The following is a 26,138-nucleotide window of genomic DNA, read 5'->3' on the forward strand; positions in this document are numbered from 1 at the left end:
TCACAATATGTTTCAGTAACACAAACATAGGCAAACTTCAACTTCACATACAACAATAGCACATACAATCCAACGAGATACTAATGTCTAGCAGATCAACACTTTTAGAATCACAAGGCCTACTTTGTACAAAACATATCCTAATTACATGATAGTGGAGAATGTTGGGGTGCCAGGGTGTCACAGATGAGACCAAACATTTTGAAAGAGAAAAGAAAATCCTAATAAAACAGCCTTTCATATATTGTGTGTATGAGTATGTGTGAAAAGTTGTTAAGTTTTTAATTTTTGTAGGGGTTTTTGCATTTATTTTTGTGATATAAACATTTATTGAAATAGTTTATCATTTTTTATTTACCTAAGCAGTTTCAGTAAATAAAAAATTGTGCTAACCATTTAGAGAATTATTTTGAATACAATTTCACTAAAATATTGTAAATAAAAAAACCTGTCAGTAGTAATACAGTACAAAGTTTAATAAAAAAAGACAAAAATGGGACTATTTCAATGTTCAAAATGAAAATAATGTCTAGGCTTTTATTGTATATTATTGTAAATTCTATTTTTTCGTGTTTTCAGCAATGTTATTGAACATAGATAGGAAAACACAAAGGAGAGAACTTTAGCACCCAAATAACGTTGAGCGGCCCCTAGACCAATGCGGGGAAATTTGCCACTTTCATTGCAAATACAGTTTCGCCATGAAAACTTTTCTCAGTGCCCCCTTCACATCTTTGTTCCTCAGGCTGTAGATCAGTGGGTTCAACATGGGGGTTAATATCCTGTAAAGCACGGAGACAGTCTGTCATTGTCCAGTGAGTAGCTGGAGCTGGGCCTGACATAAGTGAAGATGGAGCTCCCGTAGTACATCAGGACGATGGTCAGGTGGGACCCACAGGTGGAGAAAGCTTTGAGCCTCCCCTCTGTGGACCATATCTTCAGGAGGGTGGAGATGATGTAGACATAAGACAAGATGATGCACAGGAATGGGATCCACCCAATGAAGACCCCGACGGCATGCAGGATGATTTATTGAAGGAGGTGTCTCTGCAGGAGAGATTGAGGTGGGGCGGGATGTCGCAGAAGAAGTAGTTGATCTGGTTGGCCCCGCAAAAGGGCAGCCGGAAGGTGAAATATGTGTGCACTCCAGAGTTGAGGAAGCCGCTGGCCAGGAGGCACCAGCCAGCTGGAGGCACAGGGTTTTCCTCATGATGACCAAGTAGTGCAAGGGGATGCATATCACTACGTAGCGGACATAAGCCATCACCGCCAAGAGGATGGACTCCATACCCACAAAGGCCGGGAATAAATAGAGCTGGACAATGCAGCCTTGTAGTGAGCCGGTATGGCACCCCTCCGTCTCCGACAGGGCCGACCTTCCTCCAATCCCAGCGTGGGCGGAGCCACCGGGTCCGGGGCCCGCCCCTCCGAGGTCACGGCCCCGACCCGGAAGTATAAAAGCCCGCCAGCAGAACTCAGTGAGGCCCAGACCGCCAGAGAGAGCAGACGTCCCGGGCCGAGCTCCCGCTTGGGAGACCGCCGCAGGCCACGAGCCGCCTGCTACACCCCCGCGCCGGTCAAGCCTACCTCTTGCCAGGTACCCCGAGGAGGACTGGCCCAGCCTGCCCCGGAGCCGTTACCCCGAGGAGGACTGGCCCAGCCTGCCCCGGAGCCGTTACCCCGAGGAGGACTGGCCCAGCCTGCCACGTGCCAGCTACCCTGAGGAGGACTGGCCAAGCTTGCCCCGGACCAGCTGCCCCGAGGAGGAGTCAAGCCTGCCCCGGGCCAGCTACCCTGGGGGAGAGCTGCCGGACCGGCCCCCAAGCTCCGCACCCGAGGAACCGATGCTCCTGGACTGGCCCGAACCCGGCATCGCCAAGGAGGTAGGCCCTGAGGGGGAACAAGGAAGTAGCCCGGGGATAGCCGACCCCGGTCAGGCTGCAGAGGCCTGTGAGCCGATGTCAGTGTGTTTCGGTCAGGATACCCCACTGACCGGCAGCGACAGTAGCCGCTGCTAGGGCCCCGGGCTGGGACGCAGTGGAGAGGGTGGGCCTGCGTCCCCCCCTGCCACCCGCACTCACGGGTGGCAGGCTTCCCCCTCACCCAACGCTCAGGTAGGAACCTGGGCCCCTTAACTGTTTGTTTGCTCAACCCCTGCCACAAAGGGCTTGAGCTGTGACTGTTTGTGCCCCGCCCTGACCCAGGGCCTGGGCCCCTTAACTGTTTGTTTGCTCAACCCCTGCCCCAAAGGGCTTGAGCTGTGACTGTTTGTGCCCCGCCCTGACCCAGGGCCTGGGCCCCTTAACTGTTTGTTTGCTCAACCCCTGCCCCAAAGGGCTTGAGCTGTGACAGTTTGTGCCCCGCCCTGACTCAGGGCCTGGGCCCCTTAACTGTTTGTTTGCTCAACCCCTGCCCCAAAGGGCTTGAGCTGTGACAGTTTGTGCCCCGCCCTGACCCAGGGCCTGGGCCCCTTAACTGTTTGTTTGCTCAACCCCTGCCCCAAAGGGCTTGAGCTGTGACAGTTTGTGCCCCGCCCTGACTCAGGGCCTGGGCCCTTTAACTGTTTGTTTGCTCAACCCCTGCCCCAAAGGGCTTGAGCTGTGACTGTTTGTGCCCCGCCCTGACCCAGGGCCTGGGCCCCTTAACTGCTTGTTTGCTCAACCCCTGCCCCAAAGGGCTTGAGCTGTGACTGTTTGTGCCCCGCCCTGACCCAGGGCCTGGGCCCCTTAACTGCTTGTTTGCTCAACTCCTGCCCCAAAGGGCTTGAGCTGTGACTGTTTGTGCCCCGCCCTGACCCAGGGCCTGGGCTCCTTAACTGTTTGTTTGCTCAACCCCTGCCCCAAAAGGGCTTGAGCTGTGACTGTTTCTGCCCTGCCCTGATCCAGGGCCTGGGCCTGCTTAGACGGTTAGTTAGCGGTCAGCCCCTACCTATGGGCCTGAGCTCCGGAACTGTGAGCCGCTCAGCCCTTGCGTAAAGGGACCTGAGGCTAGACTGTCTGCAATTTAGTGAGCCGGTGTGGCACCCCTCCATCTCGGAGGGTAGAGCCCCGGCCCAACCGTACTACACTTGGCAAGCCAGGCAGGAGCTCTTGCCCAGCATGTGGGCACGAGCCCTAGACCCCTGTGAGAAGGGGTTCGGGGGGGAACGATCCCCCGCCGGGGACATGGATTTAACAAAGTTTTTCACACTCCTGACGGAGAGCCAGGAGCGACAGCAGGTGGCCCAGATTCAGCAGCAGCAGCAGCAACAGACCGCCCAACAGCAACAGCAGCAGCAGCTCATCCAGCAGCTGGGAGCCCAGCAGCAACAGCTGATACAAGACCTGATGGTGAAAACCCAGGAATTCCAGCAGCAGTGTCTACAGCAGTTGGCGACCGCTCTGCCCCGGCCCGCGGGGCCCCAGCCAGGAGATCCGGCCGGGGCTCCCCGTTCCACCCTGCCGGTAAGGCTGACTAAGATGGGGCCACAGGACGACCCGGAAGCCTTCCTAGTGACTTTTGAAAGAGTCACACACGTTGCCGGGTGGGCGCCGGACCAGTGGGCCACTCTCCTCGCCCCGTACCTGACGGGGACAGCCCAAACCGTCTACCGGGGCCTGTCCACCGAGGAGGCACGAGATTACGTCCGGGTAAAGGCGGCGATATTAGACGCCTTAGACATTAGTCCCGAGACCTTCCGACAGCGGTTCCGGGCCCTGCCCTACACCCCGGGCGCCCGGCCTCGGTTGGTGGCCCAGGAGCTGAGGGACCTGTGCCAACGATGGCTACAACCAGAGAGGCGGAGCCCCGAGGAGCTCGCCGAGCAAGTGCTGTTGGAGCAGTTCACTCACATCCTCCCGTCCCGGGGAAGGGCTTGGGTCCTCCGCCACCGGCCTCTAACTGTAGCAGCTGCCGTCACCCTCATGGAGGACTTCCTGGCGGCCGAAACCCCGGCGGGGCCGGGTATGCGGGGTAATTCACCGGGGCTCGAGCGCCCCAACCCCGAGAGACGGACGAACGCCCGAATCGAACTACGGAATCCCCCGGGGGGTCAGGAGCCGCGGTATCGACGTCACGAGGGTGCCCCTCAGTCTGCCCCCACGGGACCTGAGAGCGGGACTGGCCGTGGCCCACGGAGTCCCCCTAAGAACCCAGTGCGGGGCCCAGCCAGACCCGGACGACCCGAAATCGGACCCTGTTTCTCCGGCGGGAAACGTGGGCATCTCCAACGTGACTGCACGGAAATGGACTGCAGCTTTGGGTACGTGTGTGCCGGGGAGAACCGTGCTCGACTCCCGCAGGCCGCCAAGGTCACCGTGCCCGTCGTTGTGGGAGGTTCCCAGACCCGAGCCCTGGTTGACTCCGGCTGTGTACAGACCTTAGTCCGCCAAAGTCTGGGCTTCCCCGAAGACCCCCAGCTGGGGAACATCCTCCTACAGTGCATCCATGGGGATGTCTGCCCGTATGCCAGTGCCCGAGTCCCACTGACCGTTGACGGGGTCACACAGACCATGGTGGTGGGCCTGGCCCCGCGACTTGCCTACCCCGTGATCTTGGGGCGGGACTGGCCAGAATTCCCGAGCCTCCTAGGCTCCCATGCACAGGAGACTCCTGATATCACCCCTGCCTTGGAAGGGGATTGCCGCGAGACCCCTCTGGAGGAGACTGACGAGGCAGGACATTGGAGCCAAGAAGGGGAGCCTGAGGAGCTCCCACTAATACTGACAGACAACCCTCAGGTCGCTACTGACTTCTGCCGGGACCAGAGGGAAGATCCCACCCTGAGCAGGGCCTATGAACAGTTGGCCGCAGTAGACGATGCACTGATTGATCCCGCCCGGGCCAAAGGGTGGCCCCGGTTCGAACTACGACGGGATCGCCTCTATCGGGTCGACCGCGATTCCCACACCGGGGAGGTCCAGAGGCAACTGATGGTGCCCCGGTGCCACCGTTGGGCGGTGATGAGGCTCGCCCACGATGTCCCCGCCGCCGGGCACCTGGGTCAAGAAAAGACCCTCGCAAGGATCCTCTCCCGGTTCTTCTGGCCGGGAGTGCACCAAGATGTGCGAAACTACTGTACCTCCTGTCCCGAGTGCCAGCTGGCTGCTCCCCCACGAACAGCCCCCGCCCCACTAGTTCCGATGCCCATTATGGAGACCCCGTTTGAGCGGGTGGCCATGGACTTGGTGGGACCCCTCCCGAGGAGCCGGGCCGGGTTTTTGTATATCCTGGTCATCGTGGACTACGCGACCCGTTTTCCGGAGGCCGTCCCGCTCCGGAGTATCACTGCAAAGGCCATCGCCGACGAGCTCGTCAAGGTCTTTGCCCGCGTGGGCCTGCCCCGGGAGATCCTAACCGACCAGGGCACCAATTTTACTTCCCGGTTACTACGACAGGTCTGCCGGCTTCTTGGAATTAAACAGCTTCGCACCTCGGTATACCACCCGCAAACCGACGGCCTAGTCGAGAGGTTTAACCGTACCCTGAAGGACATGCTGCGCAAGTTCTCCCCAGAGGACCTACGCCGCTGGGACCAGCTGATCCCGCCATTACTCCTGGCCGTCCATGAGGTACCCCAAACCTCCACCAAGTTCTCTCCCTTCGAGCTGTTATACGGCCGTCGGCCGAAAGGACTGCTGGACCTCATGAGAGAGACCTGGGAACAAGCCCCGTCACCTACTCAGGGCCTTCTCCAATACGTTCTCCAGCTACAGGGATGCCTAGCGCAAGCTGGAACGCTCACTCGAGAGAACCTGAAGGCTGCGCAGGAGGCCCAAGCCCAAACCTATAACCGAGCAGCCCAAGTCCGCGAGTCCCAGCCGGGCGACCAGGTTCTCCTTCTCTTACCCTCCAGTGAGTCCAAACTACTGGCGCGATGGCAGGGACCGTATGCGGTGATCCGGAAGGTTGGGCCGGTCACCTACGAGATCAACCAGCCCGACCGCCGGAAAAAGGTCCAGCGGTATCACGTTAACCTCTTGAAACCCTGGAGGGAGCGGGAAGGCCTCCTGATTAATCCCTGTCCGCCCGAACCCGAGTTGGGACTTCGGGTTACAGCGGCCGAGGACGTCGCCACCCCGCAGCTCGGGGAGTCCTTGACGGGGGAGCAGCGGAAACAGATGGAGTGCCTCCTGCGGGCGTTCCGCGGGACGTTCACAGACCAGCCGGGGTACACGACCCTCGTGTACCATAATATTCAAACAGAGCCGGGGGTAGTAATCCGCGAGTCAACGAGACCCCTTCCCTACCGTATGCGCCAGGTCGTTGAGGAGGAAGTACGAGCGATGTTGGAGCTGGGCGTCATTGAACCATCCCAGAGCGAGTGGCGCAGCCCGGTAGTCCTGGTTCCCAAGCCGGACGGCACCCAACGCTTTTGCATTGATTTTCGCCGAGTTAACTCCATCTCGAAGTTCGATGCCTACCCTATGCCCCGCGTAGATGAGCTGCTGGACCGGTTAGACAAGGCCCGCTTCCTCACGACCCTGGATCTGTGCAAAGGGTATTGGCAGATTCCCCTTGACCCCACGTCACAGGAGAAAACTGCTTTTGCCACCACCTCCAGCCTCTACCAATTTACCCGGATGCTCTTCGGTCTCCATGGGGCCCCTGAGACGTTCCAGCGACTCATGGACCGCCTCCTGCTTCCGCACCGCGAATACCCGGCCGCCTACTTGGACGATGTAGTCATTTATAGTGACCGGTGGGAGAGCCACCTGGAGCAGGTAGCAGCTGTCCTGAGGTCCCTGCGGGCTGCCGGGTTAACTGCCAACCCGAAGAAGTGCCGCATCGGGTGGCAGGAGACCACCTACTTGGGCTACATGATTGGGGGAGGACAAGTGAAGCCGCTTGTCGGGAAGGTTCAAGCCTTGGCAGCATGCCCACCACCCACTACGAAGCGACAGGTACGCCAATTTCTGGGACTGGCGGGCTATTATCGGTGGTTTATTCCCGACTTTGCCTCCATTGCAGCCCCTTTGACCTAGCTACTCACTAAAACCAGTCCCAGACGGGTGGAATGGACCCCGGAATGTGACAGCGCCTTCCGGGCCCTCAAGGACTGTCTCTGTCGTGCACCAGTCCTGTACAGCCCTGACTTTGACCGAGGATTTATCCTCCAGACCGACGCCTCGGAGGTAGGACTAGGGGCAGTCCTGTCTCAGGAGGTAGATGGGGAGGAACACCCCGTCATATATCTCAGCCGAAAATTGTTCCCGCGGGAAAGACACTACGCGGTAGTAGAAAAGGAGGCCTTGGCGGTGAAATGGGCCTGTGATGCCCTACGTTATTACATCCTGGGGGCCCCCTTCACATTGGTCACGGACCATGCCGCGCTTCGGTGGTTGGCCCGCATGAAGAGTAATAATATGCGGTTGATGCGGTGGTACCTGGCGTTACAGCCCTATGCGTATACCATCCGCCATAGGGCCGGTAAAGACCACGCCAACGCGGACTTTCTGTCCCGCATGGGAGAGTTAGACGGGTCCGGCCCCGAGGCACGGGACCCGGCCTTGAGGGGGGGGGGTATGTAGTGAGCCGGTGTGGCACCCCTCCGTCTCCGACAGAGCCGACCTTCCTCCAATCCCAGCGTGGGCGGAGCCACCGGGTCCGGGGCCCGCCCCTCCGAGGTCATGGCCCCGACCCGGAAGTATAAAAGCCCGCCAGCAGAACTCAGTGAGGCCCAGACCGCCAGAGAGAGCAGACGTCCCGGGCCAGCTCCCGCTTAGGAGACCGCCGCAGGCCGCGAGCCGCCTGCTACACCCCTGCGCCGGTCAAGCCTACCTCTCGCCAGGTACCCCGAGGAGGACTGGCCCAGCCTGCCCCGGAGCTGTTACCCCGAGGAGGACTGGCCCAGCCTGCCGCGTGTCAGCTACCCTGAGGAGGACTGGCCAAGCTTGCCCCGGACCAGCTGCCCCGAGGAGGAGTCAAGCCTGCCCCGGGCCAGCTACCCTGGGGGAGAGCTGCCGGCCCGGCCCCCAAGCCCCACACCCGAGGAACCGATGCTCCTGGACTGGCCCGAACCCGGCATCGCCAAGGAGGTAGGCCCCGAGGGGGAACAAGGAAGTAGCCCGGGGATAGCCGACCCGGGTCAGGCTGCAGAGGCCTGTGAGCCGATGTCAGTGTGTTTCGGTCAGGATTCCCCACTGACCGGCAGTGACAGTAGCCGCTGCTAGGACCCCGGGCTGGGACGCAGTGGAGTGGGTGGGCCTGCGTCCCCCCCTGCCACCCGCACTCACGGGTGGCAGGCTTCCCCCTCACCCAACGCTCAGGTAGGAACTTGGGCCCCTTAACTGTTTGTTTGCTCAACCCCTGCCCCAAAGGGCTTGAGCTGTGACTGTTTGTGCCCCGCCCTGACCCAGGGCCTGGGCTCCTTAACTGTTTGTTTGCTCAACCCCTGCCCCAAAGGGCTTGAACTGTGACAGTTTGTGCCCCGCCCTGACTCAGGGCCTGGGCCCCTTAACTGTTTGCTCAACCCCTGCCCCAAAGGGCTTGAGCTGTGACTGTTTGTGCCCCGCCCTGACCCAGGGCCTGGGCCCCTTAACTGCTTGTTTGCTCAACCCCTGCCCCAAAGGGCTTGAGCTGTGACTGTTTCTGCCCTTCCCTGATCCAGGGCCTGGGCCTGCTTAGACGGTTAGTTAGCGGTCAGCCCCTACCTAAGGGCCTGAGCTCCGGAACTGTGAGCCGCTCAGCCCTTGCGTAAAGGGACCTGAGGCTAGACTGTCGGCAATTTAGTGAGCCAGTGTGGCACCCCTCCATCTCGGAGGGAAGAGCCCCGGCCCAACCGTACTACAAGCCTGCATAGCTGATCCTCTTCCTTTCCACCAGTAGGTGCACCAACATCGGGGGACATTGGTGGTGGTGTAGCAGAGGTCCAGGAAAAAGAGGTTCCCCAGGAAAAAGTACATGGGGGTGCGGAGCTGGGCATCCGTGCAGACGATGATGATGATGATGGAGATGTTCCCCACCAGCGTGCACAAGTAGGTGACCAAGAAGACCCCAAAGAGCAAGAACTGAAGCTGCTGGAGGTTGGAGAACCCCATGATGATGAACTCAGTTGGGGCAGTTTCATTTGCCATTTTCTTCACAGCTGAGAGGGATGACTCGAAAGGGAATAAATTTAAGGAATGAGGCTGAGGTTTCAAAGCAACCTAGAAGATTTGGATGCCCAGTCTTTATTACAGTTTATGGGAACTGAGCATCTAAATCCCTTAGGTAGATTTTGAAAAACTCAAATGTAGGTTGTTTGTGAACTAGGACAGAACATTTTAGGGGATAATTTCAGCTTAAATTGTGCAATATCAAGGCAGGCAAGTGTGTCTGTGTGTCTCCTCATGTGTGTATTTGTATTTGATTGCATGATTGTGTTTGTTACTGTATCTGGTTGTGTGTGTTTGTGTCTGTGAGAGTTTTATTGTGTATATATATATGATTGTGTCTGTTCTGAAAACATCCACTCAATGTGCAGCGGCAGTCATCTGAAAACATCTACTCAATGTGCAACGGCAGTCAAAGAAGTGAACAGAATGTTGGGAATCAGTAAGAAAGGGATAGATAATAAGACAGAAAATATCATATTGCCTCTATATAAGTCCATAGTATGTCAGTTCTTGAATATTGAATGCAGATGTGGTCGCCCCATCTCAAAAAAGATATATTGGAATTGGAAATGGTTCAGAAAAGGGCAACAAAAATTATTAGGGGTATGGAATGGCTGCCATATGAGGAGAGATTAATAAAACTGGGACTTTTCAGCTTGGAAAAGAGATGACTAAGGGGTGATATGACAGAGGTCTATAAAATCATGAGTGGTGTGGAGAAAGTAAATAAGGAAGTGTTATGGAAGTGTTATTTAGGGGCGACCAAATGAAATTAATAGGCAGCAGGTTTAAAACAAACAAGAGGAAGTATTTCTTCATGTAATGCACAGTTAACCTGTGGAACTTGTTGCCAGGGGATGTTGTGAAGGTCAAAACTATCACAGGGTTCAGAAAAGAACTAGATAAATTCATGGAGGATAGGTCCATAAATGGCTTTTAGCCAGTATGGGCAGGGATGGTGTTACTAGCCTGTTTGCCAGAAGCTGGGAATGAGCAACAGGGGATGGATCACTTGATGATTACCTGTTCTGTTAATTCCCTCTGGGGCACCTGGTATTGGCCACTGTCAGAAGACAGGATACTGGGCTAGATGGACCTTTGGTCTGACCCAATATGGCCATTCTTATGTGTATGTTTGTCATTGTGTTTGTGATTGCAGTAGTGCCTATTTTCTATTGTATATGGATATGGTTGTGCTGTGTGTGGTGTTGTTCATGTATGCGATTGTGTATGTGCTTCTGTGTGACTGTGGTAGTGTCTATTGGTGTTCAATTGTGTATGCATACATTTATGAATTTTTGCTAATTTATATGTAGGTGTTTGTTTGTACAGTTGTGTGTGCTTTTGTGTGATTCTGGTATAGTCTCCGTGTGTGTTTCAGTGTGCATATATATGATTGTGTGTTATGTGTGTATTTGTGGTAGTGTCAGTGTGTGTGTTTAATTGTGTTTGCATGTGTGTAAGTGCAGCAGAATATGTGTGTGGATTCTGTGTCTGTATATGTCTGTGGTTTTGTTTACTTACCTATTTCTACTCAATACAATTTTGGGTTGCAGACATAAAATTCCTCATTGATCAAAGAGAGGCTAATCCCTATCTATAGGGCTGTGGGATGAAATTTCAATTCTGGGCTGGACATTACAGGAGGAATCCTGTCTCAGAACAGTCCCTCGATACAGCTCTGATACTAAATTCATAAAGCTCTGAAACACTCTCCTATGGCTGGTGTGTGTAACATTTTCATACCAACCTTTCCCACTGCCACCTCCATGCATTTTCCATGCCACCTCACAGCCAGGCAGCCCACACCATTTCCTTGTCTATATCCCGCCCAGGTTCATACCCAGGTACATCACTGAATATGACTAATATGAATGAATATGAATATCACGGATAAACTGAATAATACTTTTCAGCGGTACAAGAATGAATCAACTCGTTCCCCTTATCTCTTGCTAATCACTCATTCACTCACTAACTCCTATCTATCTATCTCTCTATCTATCTCTCTATCTCTCTATCCTCATCATCTTTATCAGGACTCTATGTCTTTCTTTCTTTCTTTCTTTCTGTAGCAGGGTGAACACCCGCTCCAGCCCTGAAAGGGTTGGAAAAGCCCTGCAGAGGGCTGGGCTGCGAAATGGAGCAAAACCCTGGCTGATTGGGGGAAGTGGCTGCAGCTGGGGCCTTATAAGAAGGAACTGGGCCTTATAAGAAGGCCTGGGAAGCCAGAAGGAGCAGTATCCCTCTGACTAGAGAGAGAGACAGGCCTGGCTGCTTGGGAACTCACCCAGGGGACCTAGAGTGAGGCAGGGCTGGGGAAAGGCCTTAGGAGCTGGGAAGCCCTAGTCAAGTAACTCCCCAGGCTGCAGGGCCTAGTTCGAGGCCCATCTAGGTATTGGGCTTGCAGAGGGGCAGCCTGAGGGTGGGTAAAGGCAGCCAGTCTAAACCCCTTGTTGCCTGTGATGATCGGCTGATAGACTGCAGTCCGCCCCAGGGCGCGGGGGCTAAACCGAGACTGGCAGTAGCCACGACTGAGGCGATGTGGGGATAGTGGGTGGGGAAACCCAGTAAGACTGTGGGGTACTGCAGGAGGCAGAACCCTGAGACAAGGGCACCGGGGTCCTGGGAGTGAAACGGGGGACAACGGCAAGTGGATCACCAGCCTGCAGAGGGCGCTTCTGGGTCGAAGAGCTAATTCCCGAGGACGACCAGCAGGAGGTGCCGCAGGGGTGAGTCCGCTTTGCTACACTTTCTTTCTAGAGTGTCTGTTTCTCTTTTGCTCACTTTCTATGTCCTTCCTATCTGGGGCCACCCCCTACTCTCACCTCCTTACCTAATTAATATCCCTCTCCCGCCTGTGCCATAAAGCATGCAAGCCCCAAGACTTTCAGACCATCACTAAGGGCTTATCTATGTGGACACTTAGCGATGGGGTGTAAACCTACCCCACACTAGCCTGCTGTGTACCCAGAGTATGTCTGGACATTGCTGCCACACACTAACAGTTCCCCTAGTGTCGTTTGATCTAGCCTGCTTTGCAGCGGGAGTAGCTGAAAGTGCCCTCGGGAGCTATTATTGTATGACAGCAGCATCCACTTAGATATTTTGTGCATGGTAGAACACCCCAGCTTGTGGCAAACTAAGGGTTCATTTAGACGAGACCTGACTCTCACACTTAGTCAAGTTATACTGAGTTCCCAGGAACTGTGGATTTGCCTTGGGATGCAAAGGCCTGGCAGACATAAGGGAGGGATGGGAACTGTAGAATATGGGACTTCCCAGATGAGCAGAAGCCCAGATAACACATTTAATATGGCATTCAGAGTTGGCACTTGGGAAGGGGGAGGATTTTTAAAGACATGGTGTGCCTTTGAAAAATCTCCCCCTCTGAGTAAGATTTTTCAAAGTTGTCTACAAGATTAGAGTGGCCCAATTTAAGTCACTGTAAAGGGACATGATTTTTCAGTGGGTGGGTGCTCAGTACTTTCTGAAAATCATCCCCGTTAAAGGCAGCACAGATTAGACAACTGAAAATGGAGGCATCCAAAATCACTAAGGTCCAAATGATTTCAATGTGTGTTAGACACTTAGATGTTTGAAAATCCCACCAGGTGCCTAAATACCTTTAAAAATCTGGCCCATCACTTCCTTTGAAAATCGTGCCCTTAGTCATCAACATACAAGCAAAACAGTCTGACACAAAGAAATTCACAGATATAAATAGACACAGAATCGCAGAAATGTAGGGCTGGATGAGATCTCAGGATGTCATCTAGTCCAGCTCCCTGTGCTGAGGCAAGGCCAACTAAACTTAGATCAAGTCTAACAGCTGTTTGTCCAACCTGTTCTTAAAAAATCTCCAGTGACGGGGATCTCACAACCTCCTTAGGTGACCTGTTCCAGTGCTTAACTATTCTTATAGTTAGAATTTTTTTCTTAATATCTAACCTGAAACTGTCTAGATGCAAATAAAACCAATTCCTCCTTGTCCTAATCTCAGTGGACATGAAGAACAATGGATCCTGTCCTCTTTGAAACTACATAAGAATGGCCATACTGGGTCAGAGAAAAGGTCCATCTAGCCCAGTATCCTGTCTTTTGACAGTGGCCAATGCCAGGTGCCCCAGAGGGAATGCACAGAACAGGGCAATTATCAAGTGATCCATCCCCTGATGCCCATTCCCAGCTTCTGGCAAACAGAGGCTAGAGACACTATCCCAGTCCATCCTGGCAAATAGCTTGGGTGACCAGATGTCCCGATTTTATAGGGACAGTTCCGATTTTTGGGTCTTTTTCTTATATAGGCTCCTATTACCCCCCAACCGCTGTCCCGATTTCTCACATTTGCTGTCTGGTCACTCTACTAATAGCCATTGATAGACCTATCCTCCATGAACTTGTCTAGTTCTTTTTTGAACCCTCTTATAGTCTTGGCCTTCACAACATCCTCTGGCAAGAAATTCCACAGGTTGACTGTCCATTGTGTGGAAAAAATACTTCCTTTTGTTTGTTTTAAACCTGCTGCCTATTAATTTCATTTGGTGACCCCTAGTTCTTGTGTTATGAGAAGGACTAGATAACACTTCCTTATTTACTTTCTTTACTTTTTATTTACTTATTTACCTTTCAGACTATTGTCATAGTTTTCCTGTGGCCTGCCTTGTGCAGGGGGCTGTGTTTCAAACCGCGGACTTGCCGGTTAAGGATTGTCTAAGAATCTACTGAAGGTGGCCTCAATGTCTATATAGAAGTATTTCTGGAGTTTCAGCTACTTTCCATGCAGGAGTAATCAGAACTGTGCATCCAATTCCCTGGGTGGCTTTGAAAATCTCAGCTGTTGTTCTGTGCTGAACCTTTGTTACTAAGATCTTTATTATTTTTATTTTTATCATATATCCTTTTGAATTAATTCAGGCTGTGCCAATTTGGCTTAGTCAGTGCTGGTGTCACAGGCACACATGTCTAAATATTCTTACATCTTGGAGTAACATATATTTATTATTATTATTATACCTGATCCAAATTTAAGGTATCATCTCTTTCAATTAATTCTTGTGTACCACAGGATTATGTATTCATTGAAGTTCTCTCTCCTAGGAATAATATGGAATCATTCATACACGATGGCAGTCCATGCTGGACTGTGTCTTCTCTTCTTGATATTCTGTATTGATATTTTGTATGATATTGAAAAATGCCTAACATCATGGTATCTCCACTCTTTTACTGGAGTTTGCTTTCAACTGTGTCTTGATGTCTTGGCATATCTTCTGCATCTTTTATTTTTCTTCCTTCTTATAAAGCTTCCTTAATTTCCCACTCTCTGGATCTGGTCAAAAACTGGTGAACATAATTCACTTAAAATTTCTCATGAGAAAATTCAAGTTTTTAACCAGGGCTGAGTTTTGTAATAGTTGGGTACGTAGGCTCCTTGGAAAATCCCAGCTCACTTATTTTATATTATGAGATTTGTCCCTTTTCTCTATTCAGATTTGTCTTAGTCATCTTCCACTTTATACAAGTCTCATGTATAATACTTCCCAGGGCTCTCTAGAATGGATGAAACATTTCACTTCATTCCACAGACCTGTCTGGGCAACCTGCCATGGTGGTCAGGGTGAGACTAGTTTCTCCCATTCTCTGACACCGTGACAGAGAAGCTCCCTGCAGTGAGATTCAATGTGCATGAGAAGCAGCTTATTATATTCTATTTATGGTCCCTCGAATACTAACTGCATAAGAACGGCCATAGTGGGTCAGACCAATGGTCCATCTAGCCCAGTATCCCGTCCTCCAGCAGTGGCCCCCACCAGATGCCCCAGAAGGAATGAAAAGAACAGGGCAACTACTGAGTGATCCATCTCATGTTGCCCAGTCCCAACTTCTGGCAGTCAGAGGTGTAGAGAGACCCAGAACATGAGACCTAAGTGCCTGACCATCTTGGCTAATAGCCATTGATGGACCTACCCTCCATGAACTTATCACATTCTCTTTTGAACCCTGTTATATTTTTGGCCTTCACAACTTCCCCTGGCAACAAGCTCCACATATTGACTGTGTGTTGTCTGAAGAAGTACTTCCATTTTTTTTTAAACCTGCTGCCAATTAGTTTCATCAGATGACCGTTGATTCATGAGTTATGTGAAGAGTTAAATAACACTTCCTTAATCACTTTCTCCACACCATTCCTGATTTTATAGACCTCTGCCATATCACCCCTTAGTCGTCTCTTCTCCAAGATGAACAGTTTCAATTTTTTTAATCTCTCCTCATATGGAAGCTGTTCCATACCCCTTATCATTTTTGTTTCCCTTCTCTGATCTTTCTTTAATTTTAATATATCTTTTCTGAGATGGGGTGACCAGAACTGCCTTAAAAACAGTCACACACACTCTCTTGGAGAGAAAATAATGTTTCACTGGTAGGCTAATTTTAAAAGGAAATATGGTGTGTTTGAAAATGCTCATGTATTTGCAATTGTGCCAAATCACAAAGATGGGAGCGGTACAGCTGTGAGAACCTTGAACCTCCAATCCTGTGTGGTGCTGAGCAGTTGCTGAGTACCTGTTGTTCCCATTGTTTGCAGAGGGAAAGATATCCAATATGGTTAGCATTGTTAAGTTCTGAAAGATGTTATTGCTGCTGAAATGTCATTACTGTTCTTACAGCTCTTATGTGAGCAACACTAGCAGACAGTGCATCAAGCTAATTCAGCAGACCTCGATGTTACTCACAAAGAAAGACCACAGGCACGGTTCAGTGGCAAAGGCACTCAACCAGGTTTATTGCCCTCATGGCACAGCTCTAGCTTCCCATAGAAGCTACAGGTATGCTAACACATGAGTGCCCCGTGGCAAGGAGCAGCTCAGTCAGCAGCAGGAATGGTCTGCTGTCCCCTTGGCTTCCCAAAGGTTAGAGAGGTACCCCGTCATTTATAGACTGAGACAAAGAACATATGTACCACCTTACATGTTTCTTCACCCTCAGCTTGTTACCTCTCCTTGTACCTTGCTCCAGGTGTCTTGGACAAAACATCCCTATCCATTACTTCTGTCAAGCCCTCTTATCTGATGTTGGGTCAGGATATATCTGGATTAATCTTGTGAAGTGTGTTCTCACACACACACACACACACACACACACACACACACACACACACACACACACACACACACACACACACACACACGGTATCTGTTGCTTCTTAGGAGTTCCTGTGTTTTAGCAGTGCCCTTGCCAAGGTCATGTATAAGACAGTGAACTTGTAAGCATCTGATTTCATACATGGCCTGAGTTTAGTTCACGGCATAGCCTGACTTTTCTGATTATGGTTCAAGCCTCATATCTTATATCAGGCACAGTGCTCCAGGCTCTCTCTCTCTCTCTCTCTCTCTCTCTCTCTCTCTCTCTCTTACATTCTGTGGGATTTGACCCTCTGTCCTCATTTTGCACTAATATTGTATCAGGTGCCCAGAAGTAGGGAGCACCTAATGTGTGCTTTCTGATAAAGGAATGGTCTAGCCTAGGAAGTCATACTCATGTGAATTCACATGAGGATTCTCAACTATATATCATTAGCTCAGATTGTCTCTATTTCATTCTATCTATATATCTATATCTAAAAAGACCTTAGTTTATCTGCATTCTTGTGAAAGACAGAAGTTTCCTGACAGCTTGTCTCAGGGCCTCATTGACCTCTTTGTTTCTCAGGCTGTAGATGAACGGATTGACCAGAGGAGTCAGGACTGTGTAGATGACAGAGAATATTTTGTTTAGATCTCTCATTGTGTTTGGTAGCAGATACACAATTATGAGAGTCCCATAGAAAATTGTCACCACGATGAGGTGGAAGGAGCAGGTGGAAAAGGCCTTTTGCCTCCCAGTGGTGGAAGGGATTCTGAGGATGGCAGCGATGATACAAATATAGGATGTCAGGGTTAGTAGAAATGGGGGCAGTGAAAACCCAGAGGAGAAGATGAGGGTCACAAGTTCTATCAGATGTGTATCAGTGCAAGACAGTTTAATCATTGGGGTGAGATCACAAAAGAACTGGTCCATTTCATTGGGGCCACAAAAAGTTAGCTGTGATATCAAATATGTTGTCACAGAGCTAACCAGAAAGCCACCTATCCATGACCCAGTTGCTAGCTCAGTGCAGAACCTGAAATTCATGAGGGTTGAATAACACAGTGGTTTGCATATTGCAAAATACCGATCATAAGACATCGAGGCTAAGAGATAACATTCTGTAGACACAAGACAGCTAAACAAATTGAACTGCACAAAACAGCTGTTAACAGAAATGGTTCTGTCCCCCGTCAGGAGACTGGCCAGCATCCTGGGCAGGATGGTGGAGGTGTAGCAGGTCTCCAAACAGGACAAGTTCCCCAGGAAGAAGTACATGGGGGTATGAAGGTGCCGATCAGCCACAACTAGCGCAACAATGAGGATGTTCCCGGCCATGGTCACAATGTAGATCACTAGAAACGCCAGGAAGAGAAGAATCTGCAGATCAGGGAGAATCCCAAATCCCAGGAGAATGAATTCTGTGATGGACGTTTGGTTTCCAGATTCAATATTTGTTATGTTTTGCATCTAGCAGGAATAAAACAAACTCTGAAACAAAACACAAGAAAGCAAAACCTTTGTATTTGAATATAATGTTAACATTTTAATTCCAAGTTGTTCAAAAGCTGTCTTCCATTGCGGGTTACTAGCCCAATGGCTGGCTCAAGAAGCTGGACTGGGAAGGATAATTCTCTAGTGACTCTGATGGTGGAGACATCTGAACTTTGGTTTTATGTATTTTATGTATTCATAGATATATAGATTCCAAGGCCAGAAGGGACAGTTGTGATCATTTATTCTAGCCTGACTCTTGGATAACACAGGCCCTTGAACTTCCCCAAAATAAATCCTGGAACAGATCTTAGAGAAAAAAAAAGTCAGCCCAAATTGCTTTGAATTTTTAGGGCATTCCCTTTTCATTCATTAGCTGCAAGGTCAGCCATATCACTGAGCCAGGCCCCAATATTTGGAGAGGATTGACTTTTCCATCATTGGCAATTTTATATCAAAATTGGTTGTTCTTTTTCTTTTTTTTTAAAAGATCTGATGTAGTTCAAACAGGGATAATTTTGAGAGATTTCTATGGCCTGTGTAATATAGGAGGTCATGATACCTTCTGGCCTTAGACTCTAGGGATCTATAAAAACCCTTCAAGTTCAAGTATTCTCTGTCAAGTATTCCTGATACAGTTTTTTTTCTGTTTCTTTTATATTAAATGTTAGGGTATTTGGAGAAAAATTTGACCTCAGATAAGACAATTTGTTACCCAACTTCCTAAAATAGGCATGTGGTTGGACTGAAACCTGTATTTACATAACCCAATATAAGTGACCCTGACAACTCTCCTCTGCCTAATTCTTGCTAGGAGCACATAGCATTTTCTTTTGGGGTTCTTGCTCCCATTGCCTACAGCACTGTCTCTTCAGGGATAGGTCACTGGTATGAAAAGTGGAGGCACACTTAGGGTATGATGGATTGCACCCTTAGCAAGTTCGCAGATGACACTAAGCTGGGGGGAGAGGCAGATATGCTGGAGGGTAGGGATAGGGTACAGAGTGACCTAGATAAATTGGAGGATTGGGCCAAAAGAAATCTGATGAGGTTCAATAAGCACAAGTGCAGAGTCCTGTATTTAGGAAGGAAGAATCCCATGCACTACTACAGGCTAGGGACCAACTGGCTAAGCAGCAATTCTGCAGAAGAGGACCTAGGGCTTACAGTGGATGAGAAGCTGGATATGAGTCACCTGTGTGCCCTTGTTGCCAAGAAGGCCAACGGCATATTGGGCTGTATTAGTAGGAGCACTGAAAGCAGATCGAGGGACATGATTATTCCCCTCTATGCAGCACTGGTGAGGCCATATCTGGAGTATTGTGTTCAGTTTTGGGCCCCCCACTACAGAAGGGATGTGGACAAATTGGAGAAAGTCCTGCGGAGGGCAACAAAAATGATTAGGGGGCTGGGACACATGACTTACGAGGAGAGGCTGAGAGAACTGGGATTATTTAGTCTGCAGAGGAGAAGAGTGAGGAGGGATTTGAAAGCAGCCTTCAACTACCTGAAGGGGGGTTCCAAAGAGGATGGAGCTCAGCTGTTCTCAGTGGTTGCAGATGGCAGAACAAGGAGCAATGGTCTCAAGTTGCAGTGGGGGAGGTTTAGGTTGGATATTAGGAAAACCTTTTTCTTTAGTAGGGTGGTGAAGCACTGGAATGGGTTACCTAGGAAGGTGGTGGAATCTCCATCCTTTGAGGTTTTTAAAGCCCGGCTTGACAAAGCCCTGGCTGGGATGATTTAGTTGGTTTTGGTCCTGCTTTGAGCAGGGAGTTGGACTAGATGACCTCCTGAGGTCTCTTCCAACCCTAATATTCTATGATTGTGACAATGATGTAAAAAACTCCCATTTTTTAAAAAGCTGGCTAAATTGAGTTAGCTATTCTGATCTGAAACACCCTGAGACACCTAATGTAGTCAGAGCTTAAGATCTTCACAGTCACCTTAGCTCAATTAATTAATTAAATAAAGCTAATAAGAATTTTGAAAGCATAGTTTTTCATTGTATAAATAGTGCCATGAAGAGAGGAGAAGGTATAGGTCAGCCATTCTCTGTTATGTACACTGCCTGTTGCTTAACTTCTGGATAGAATTTATTCTAACCTCTAAAGCCCTAAATGAACTGGGACATGCAGACCTGATACCACCTGTCACCCGTAGTGAGAGGAGAAGGTACATGTGTTCCATCATCGAGTTTTCTGGGTAGAATTTAAGATGTTTGCTCTACTCCTATACTGTCCACAAGTAAGATGTATAAACTTGAGACTGTCTCTCTGCCCCATATTGATACAACCACAGTCAGTGGAGAGCCTCATACCACCACCTCCTCAATATAATACAGAGGAAGCTGCTGGAAGAGTATTCTCCATAGGGGACATACATTGCTGGAATTAATTTCCCCGCTTGATCTGAAATAGCCTGAATCTGTTGAGATGGGTAAGGCTGGTGGAATTGGGAATTGATCTGCAATTGTGTTTTGAGGCTCATAAACAAATAGCATTATGCTGCCGTGTGATCAAGTACAGCTTTCTAGACACACATTCAGAAATGAAGCTGAAACTGTCTCCCTCTCTTGATCACCTCTGTGGTTTATATTTTAATCCTCAACAAGTGTAGAAATGTTAATAAACTTGTTCTAGCCCCCACCTCCACCCCCAGGATTTCCTATTTGTTCATATTTCTCATAGACATTTTGCCTGGGATTTTCAAAATAATCCACACTGGTCTAATTCTGATCACTTTTGAATATCCCACCTGAAATTCAGTGGGAGTTGGTGCCTGAATTCATTAGGCTCCTGGGAAAATCCTACTGCTCTTTCTGATCTCTCCTATTGGAGAATTGATGGCACACTGGTTTTTATCAGTTTTTCATTGGCCTTTTTGAAAGGGATATCAAACTCCAAAGTTTAGGTCTATCAGTTTTCCCTTATGAAACCTAGCTGATATGTCACTCAGCATAATAAGGATAGAGAAATGTAAAAATAAATTAGAGTTTTTAATGGGAGCTAGGTGCCCCATGCCCTAAGTCATGTTTAAAAAATCCTAGCCTAGATAGATAGGTAGATAGATCTAAAACCTAGAAGAGGTAGAACAGTCAGAACCGTTACAGAACACTATAGGCTGAATCCTGAGAGGTGCTGATCATTTACTGAGCACCTAGTACTTTGGTAGGTAGATTTCTCAGCAGTTGATATTCCCAGACCTCTCCATCTTTATCATTATTTTTTATGTTATCCTAGGGCCTAAGAGCCCTAGTGTTGGATCAGGACCCCCATTGTGCTAAGTGCCATACAAACAGAGAACAAAATATGGTCCCTGTCTCAAAAAGCTTGCAATCTAAAACCTGGTCTACACCAAAAACTGAGGTCAACCCAGCGACTTCACACAGGGCTGTGAAAAAAGTCATGCTCTGTACAATGTAGCTAGGTCAACATAACCCCCACTGTAGGTGCAGCTAGGTTGATGGAAGATTCTTGGGCTGACCTAGGTACTGTCTCTTGAAGGGGTGGATTTGCTACAACAATGGAAAACCCCTTCTGCTGTTGTAGGAAGTGTTTATGGTACAACAGTGTCACAGCTGCAGTGTTGTAGCTGTGCTGTTGTAGCCGCTTTAGTGTAAACATATCCTCAGTTTAAGACAGACAAAAGATGGAAACAGACAGATGGGGTATGTAGGGAAACAATCAAAAAGTATTGGTCAATTGATTTACCTCTAAGGCAGGTGTGTTTCATGCTGGATTCCCTGCTGTCACGTCTTCACTCAGGGTTTCAGGAACCGCGATTATCAGAGCTCAACATCTATTCAAACCTCCTTCCTCTGCTTTGGATCCTTCACTAAAGGGACTTATACATGTCTGAGATGATTTTCCGGTTCTTCTACCCTGATTGGTGCATTTTGCCTCTTAGCGAAGAATGAATCTCTCTCCTGCAGCATTATTTATTCTCTGCATGAAAAAGTGGAATTTCCCTTGGAAGTTCAGTGGCTGGGAATTTTACATGACTGTGAAAGGATAGTAATAATATTGAGTGGGATTCTCAAAGCCACTGGGGGATGTGGATGTCCAATTTTCAATAACTAAAATGAGAACTGGGCATCGAGCTCCTGTAGGGACTTTGTAAATCTCAGCCATATTTATTTCTGGAGAATAACAGGAGCGACAGGAGCACAAATAATTAGTCTAAAGAGGAAAGCACTAGAGAGAGAACAGCTAACCTGAAGGGATATCACTCTGTTTGGCAGTTAGATGAGATGAGTGTTCTGGTATAGGGGAACTAATAACTTACCAGTTCTAAGAGTAAAGTTCAAGCACCTGTGTGACAATTTGGGGAATCTGTCCATAGAATTTATGAATTCTGGGTGAGATTATGAACTTTGTATATGTCTGTGTCAGACCACAAATTCCATTTTGATTGCAGAGCTGGTCTTTACCTTCCTACTGTCTTTTGACCTCCATCTTGAACTAGAGTTCCAGAAGGGTGCTGGCACATGGATAACAAAACAAGGTCACTGATGTTAATTGCCCTCCCATTGAAATGGAATACCTCTAAATAATAGACTGGCTCCCAACCAGGAGAACTGGTTTATCCGGGAACAGGGTCTGAAATCACCTGAGAACGGGGAGCAGGACCTGACCTGGCAGAAGGGGCTAAATGTTATAAAAGAGCAGGAACTGCTCTTCTTCGGGGCCATTTTTCTCCAGCTCAGGAGGAGGGAGAAGCATCCCCACATGTATGTGCTTGATGAGGCAGGGGACCCTGTCTACCCTCCTGAAACCATATGGTCCCTTAAGAACTCCCAAGGGAAGGGTGAGCTAGTGAAGGGCATTTCTGTGTATGTTATATGCTTTGCGGTTTCCACGTGTCCTGAAATAGTTAAATGGTGACCCAGAGGGCTCATCCCTTTGGTGGGATTCTGGGAGAGGGTGTGTTTAAGCTACGGGGCGGGGGGGGTTGAAGGATCTGCACTGAGCCCAGGGGTTCCAGCTCTCAGGACAGGGTGCTAGACAAAGGGTCTGTGCCCTAAGAGTGTGCCAAGGGACCCCCGAGATTGGGGCAGTGCCTGGGCTCCATTCAGGTTCTATAAGCTTAAAGCATCCAGGGACCCAACAGCTGATTTCTCTCACTACAGTGGCTGAAAAGGAGTGCTCCCTTTGGACAGCCCAATCCTAGAATCTCTTTGCACCTCTATCTCATTCTATTGACTTCAACAGGCTTTGGAGCAGACATTCATTTCTCTCTGGTACAGCCTGAATAGGATATGCAAGAGGATGGGATTTAAGATAATTAGCTACAGATTTCAGGCAATAAGAACAAGAATAATAAAATCACTGGTGGCGGGTTTTGGCTGTATATTTTGAAAATTCAGTTGAAAATCTTTGGTTTTCTATTGTCAAACAAAAAAAGGTTTATTTTTTTCATGAAAAATCACAAGTGTCTGCATAATGCTGCTTTCCTCCCCCCTCTTTTTTACCAACTTCTGCTATTTCCTCAAAGCTAGTGAACCACCAATTGGTAGGGGGTCTGTGATGTTGGTGCTGAAGGTACAGTTGTCAATCCTCTCAGATGACCACATTGTCCGTATATAAGCAGCTGAGGTTAGTTACACTAGACTCTGTAGACAATATATGTAGGCTAAAGATGATGAGACTGATTCTTCTCTGACTTGTGCCTTGCATAGTCATTGACATCTTTGAAAATTGGAAACCCAACCTCCTCACCTGATGTAAATTGGTTGCCTACAGCTAAGGATGAGGATCCTTGGGTGTTTAAAAAACTATCATCACTGTGAGCACAGTCTCTGGTTCATTTTGCCCTCACTTCCCGCAGCTGTAAATTGCTGTCATTAAATAAGGAACACAGATGGCCTGGTTCTCATCTCATTCCCCCAGGTGTAAATGAGGAGTAACTCCTCTGGCGATGATAGGGCTGATTCCCCTCTCACTCGCACAGGCATAAATCAGGAATCATTACTTTGGTATCAGTGGGGTAATTCTCCTCTCACTTAGTCTGGGATAAATTAGGAGTAGCTCCATTGCAGTCAATGGGCCCGATCCTCTTCTCACTCACCTTGGCATAAGCCAGGAGTATGTCCACTGGAGTCAATGGACACATTGAAAGTACAATTAGTCCCACTGTGGAGTATTTAGGCTGAGATTCTCAAAGGAACCTAAGGGGGATTTTTAAAAATTAATGGAAATTGGGCACCCACTCCTGCAGTGTCTCTCAACCTTTCAGGAGTCTGGTTTGTCTGGCGCACCCCAGGTTTTACTACACTTAAAAAGTACTTGTTTACAAAATCAGACATAAAACACAAAAATGTCACAGCACACAGTTACTGAAAAATGGCTTCCTTTCTCATTTTACCATATAATTATAAAATAAATCAATTGGAATATAAATTTAGATGTATAGTATATACATTTAAATGTATAGTATATAGAGCAGTATAAACATGTCATTGTCTGCATGAAATTTTAGTTTGTACTGACTTCGCTAGTGCTTTTTATGTAGCCTGTTGTAAAATTAGGCAAATATCTAGATGAGTTGATATACCTCCTGGAAGACCTCTGTGTATCCCCAGGGATATGCATACCCCAGGTTGAGAATCACTGCTTTAGAGGAGATCAATTTCACACCAGAAAAAATACAGGGAAAACGGAGAGTGAGAGAGAGATGAGCACAGGAGTCAATGTAATGGTTAAAGTCCAAAGAGAACACATGGGTAGTAATGTTCAAAAGTTGAACAAACAGTCCATGAATTTAGTTCATGATCAGCTTATATCCCAAAGGAGAGTAAGTCTGCTCCTTTTGCAGTGACTTCTCAAATGTCTTAACTTCTCAACGCCTTTTGTTTTCTGGGCTGGTGCCTCCAGAGCAGTGTGGAGAAAAGCCTTTTTCAGTAACCTGGGCATTCTACTGTTGACTGATGGAGTAGGACAATATATCTCAGAAGGCCTCAATATGCAGCCATTACGGAGGGGCTTATGGCCATTTAGCAGCCCTTAGGTTCTTTCCAGTAACACTCTGGGCCAAATGATTCTGGTGGGATAAATCCAACCCTCACTACATTGCTTGGAAATGGGAAATATTAAAATACCCAAGACTAACATGGTACCTCCCATTTCAGTTTATGAGTTTTGAAATGCAGCACTGTGAATGATCTCAGAATGAGGTGATGGACTTTATCTCTTTATATTTTACTGGTCTTCCCAATGGTAGAGAAGTCTGACCAGGTTTTACCAGTGGCTAGACACATGAATAATCCACTTTAGTTCATGTTCCAACACAGCAACTGAGATGTGTTTCCCATAGATAAGTATACCAGCCTGTCTGTTACAGCTTTCCCCCTATTCCATTTTGTTTCTTACAGCTGTCCCCTTACTCCATTTTGTTTTTGTTCTCCTCCTGTGGCCGCCCCTCCCTGGCTGTTAAGTTGTTTACCAGGGCCACTGCCCTTCTCAAAGGGAGGGCCCCTTAAGTTGTTTACCAAGAGCCATTGCCCTTCTCAAAGGGATGGCCACTTGTGCTACGTGCTAAGTGGGACTACTGCCCTGTTCAAAGGGTTGGTCCTGTTATCACCTTGTTAAACCTGGGCTCGGTGTAGGGTAGGCAATGTCCAGAGCTGCAAGACCTAATGTGTTTTTGAGATCCTGGGCATGAGTCATAGGCCTCATGTGCTTTTGAGTCCTGAGGTGGGAACTCACGCCTATGGTCCAGGACTCTGCCCAGGCATGTCTCTATGTTCACCTGCAGTTTTTCCCTGTATCTCCTCCCCTGTGACAGAAGGAGCCTATCAGGATTACTGGTGGGGAAACTGCCTGAGATTGCCTTTAAGAACAGGCATTTTTGAAACAAACATCAGAAAGGTTCCTGCATTGCTACCTGGTCTGATCAGCCAGGAGTTCTGGGGGGTCCTTTCTCCGCTCTCGTTTTATTTTTGAGCGTACCCCCGTTTTTAACACCCCCCCATGAAGAACGAATTGCTGCCTGAGAGACCTCCTGATTATCAAGACCGTACCGAGCCCTCCTTGCTTCTTCTGATGTTGTTGCTGCTTCTGCCTTTGCTGCTGCCTTGGGGACTGGTAAGAATCCCTCTGTGAAACTTTCTATACTTTTATTACTTTAGCTGCTGGCTCTGTTTCCCCAGCACACAGACTAAAGCTAAACCTTGGTCTGTGTCTTAAAACCTCTCTTAAACTCCTTGGTCTGTATCTGTAATCTGTTTCTTGCTTTGCAGCGCCTTTGCTGCTAGAAATAAGCCTGTGCCTTCCTGGACTGTATCCTGGGCTGCCAGCTTGCAGCCACCACTAGTTAAATCCCCCTCCCCCCTTGGAGCTGTATCCTGGGCACACACCACTCTGCCCTCTGGAACTACCCCTAGTATAAGGTGCACCCATTAGGTTAGATTTTGTCCTTTAGTCTAGATAAGTTGTAATTTCATTT

General features: G+C 48.8%; 1 protein-coding gene and 1 pseudogene across 1 annotated transcript; both read right to left on the reverse strand.

Annotated features, from left to right (window-relative positions):
* Positions 1–679: 679 nt before the first annotated feature.
* On the reverse strand, positions 680–9,053 carry LOC135887020 (olfactory receptor 5V1-like; annotated as a pseudogene).
* A 7,653-nt stretch (positions 9,054–16,706) lies between these two features.
* LOC135886096 (olfactory receptor 6B1-like) lies at positions 16,707–17,672 on the reverse strand. The gene has a single exon (XM_065413976.1). It carries the CDS (start codon positions 17,670–17,672, stop codon positions 16,707–16,709), a length of 966 nt encoding a protein of 321 aa, XP_065270048.1.
* Positions 17,673–26,138: the final 8,466 nt, after the last annotated feature.

Source organism: Emys orbicularis, chromosome 12, assembly GCF_028017835.1.
Source record: "Emys orbicularis isolate rEmyOrb1 chromosome 12, rEmyOrb1.hap1, whole genome shotgun sequence".
Taxonomy (NCBI): Eukaryota; Metazoa; Chordata; order Testudines; family Emydidae; genus Emys; species Emys orbicularis.

What these genes read in the sequence shown, in the direction of transcription:
- LOC135886096 (XM_065413976.1), bottom strand. Translation starts at nt 17,672, where the DNA reads ATGCAAAACATAACAAATATTGAATCTGGAAACCAAACGTCCATCACA.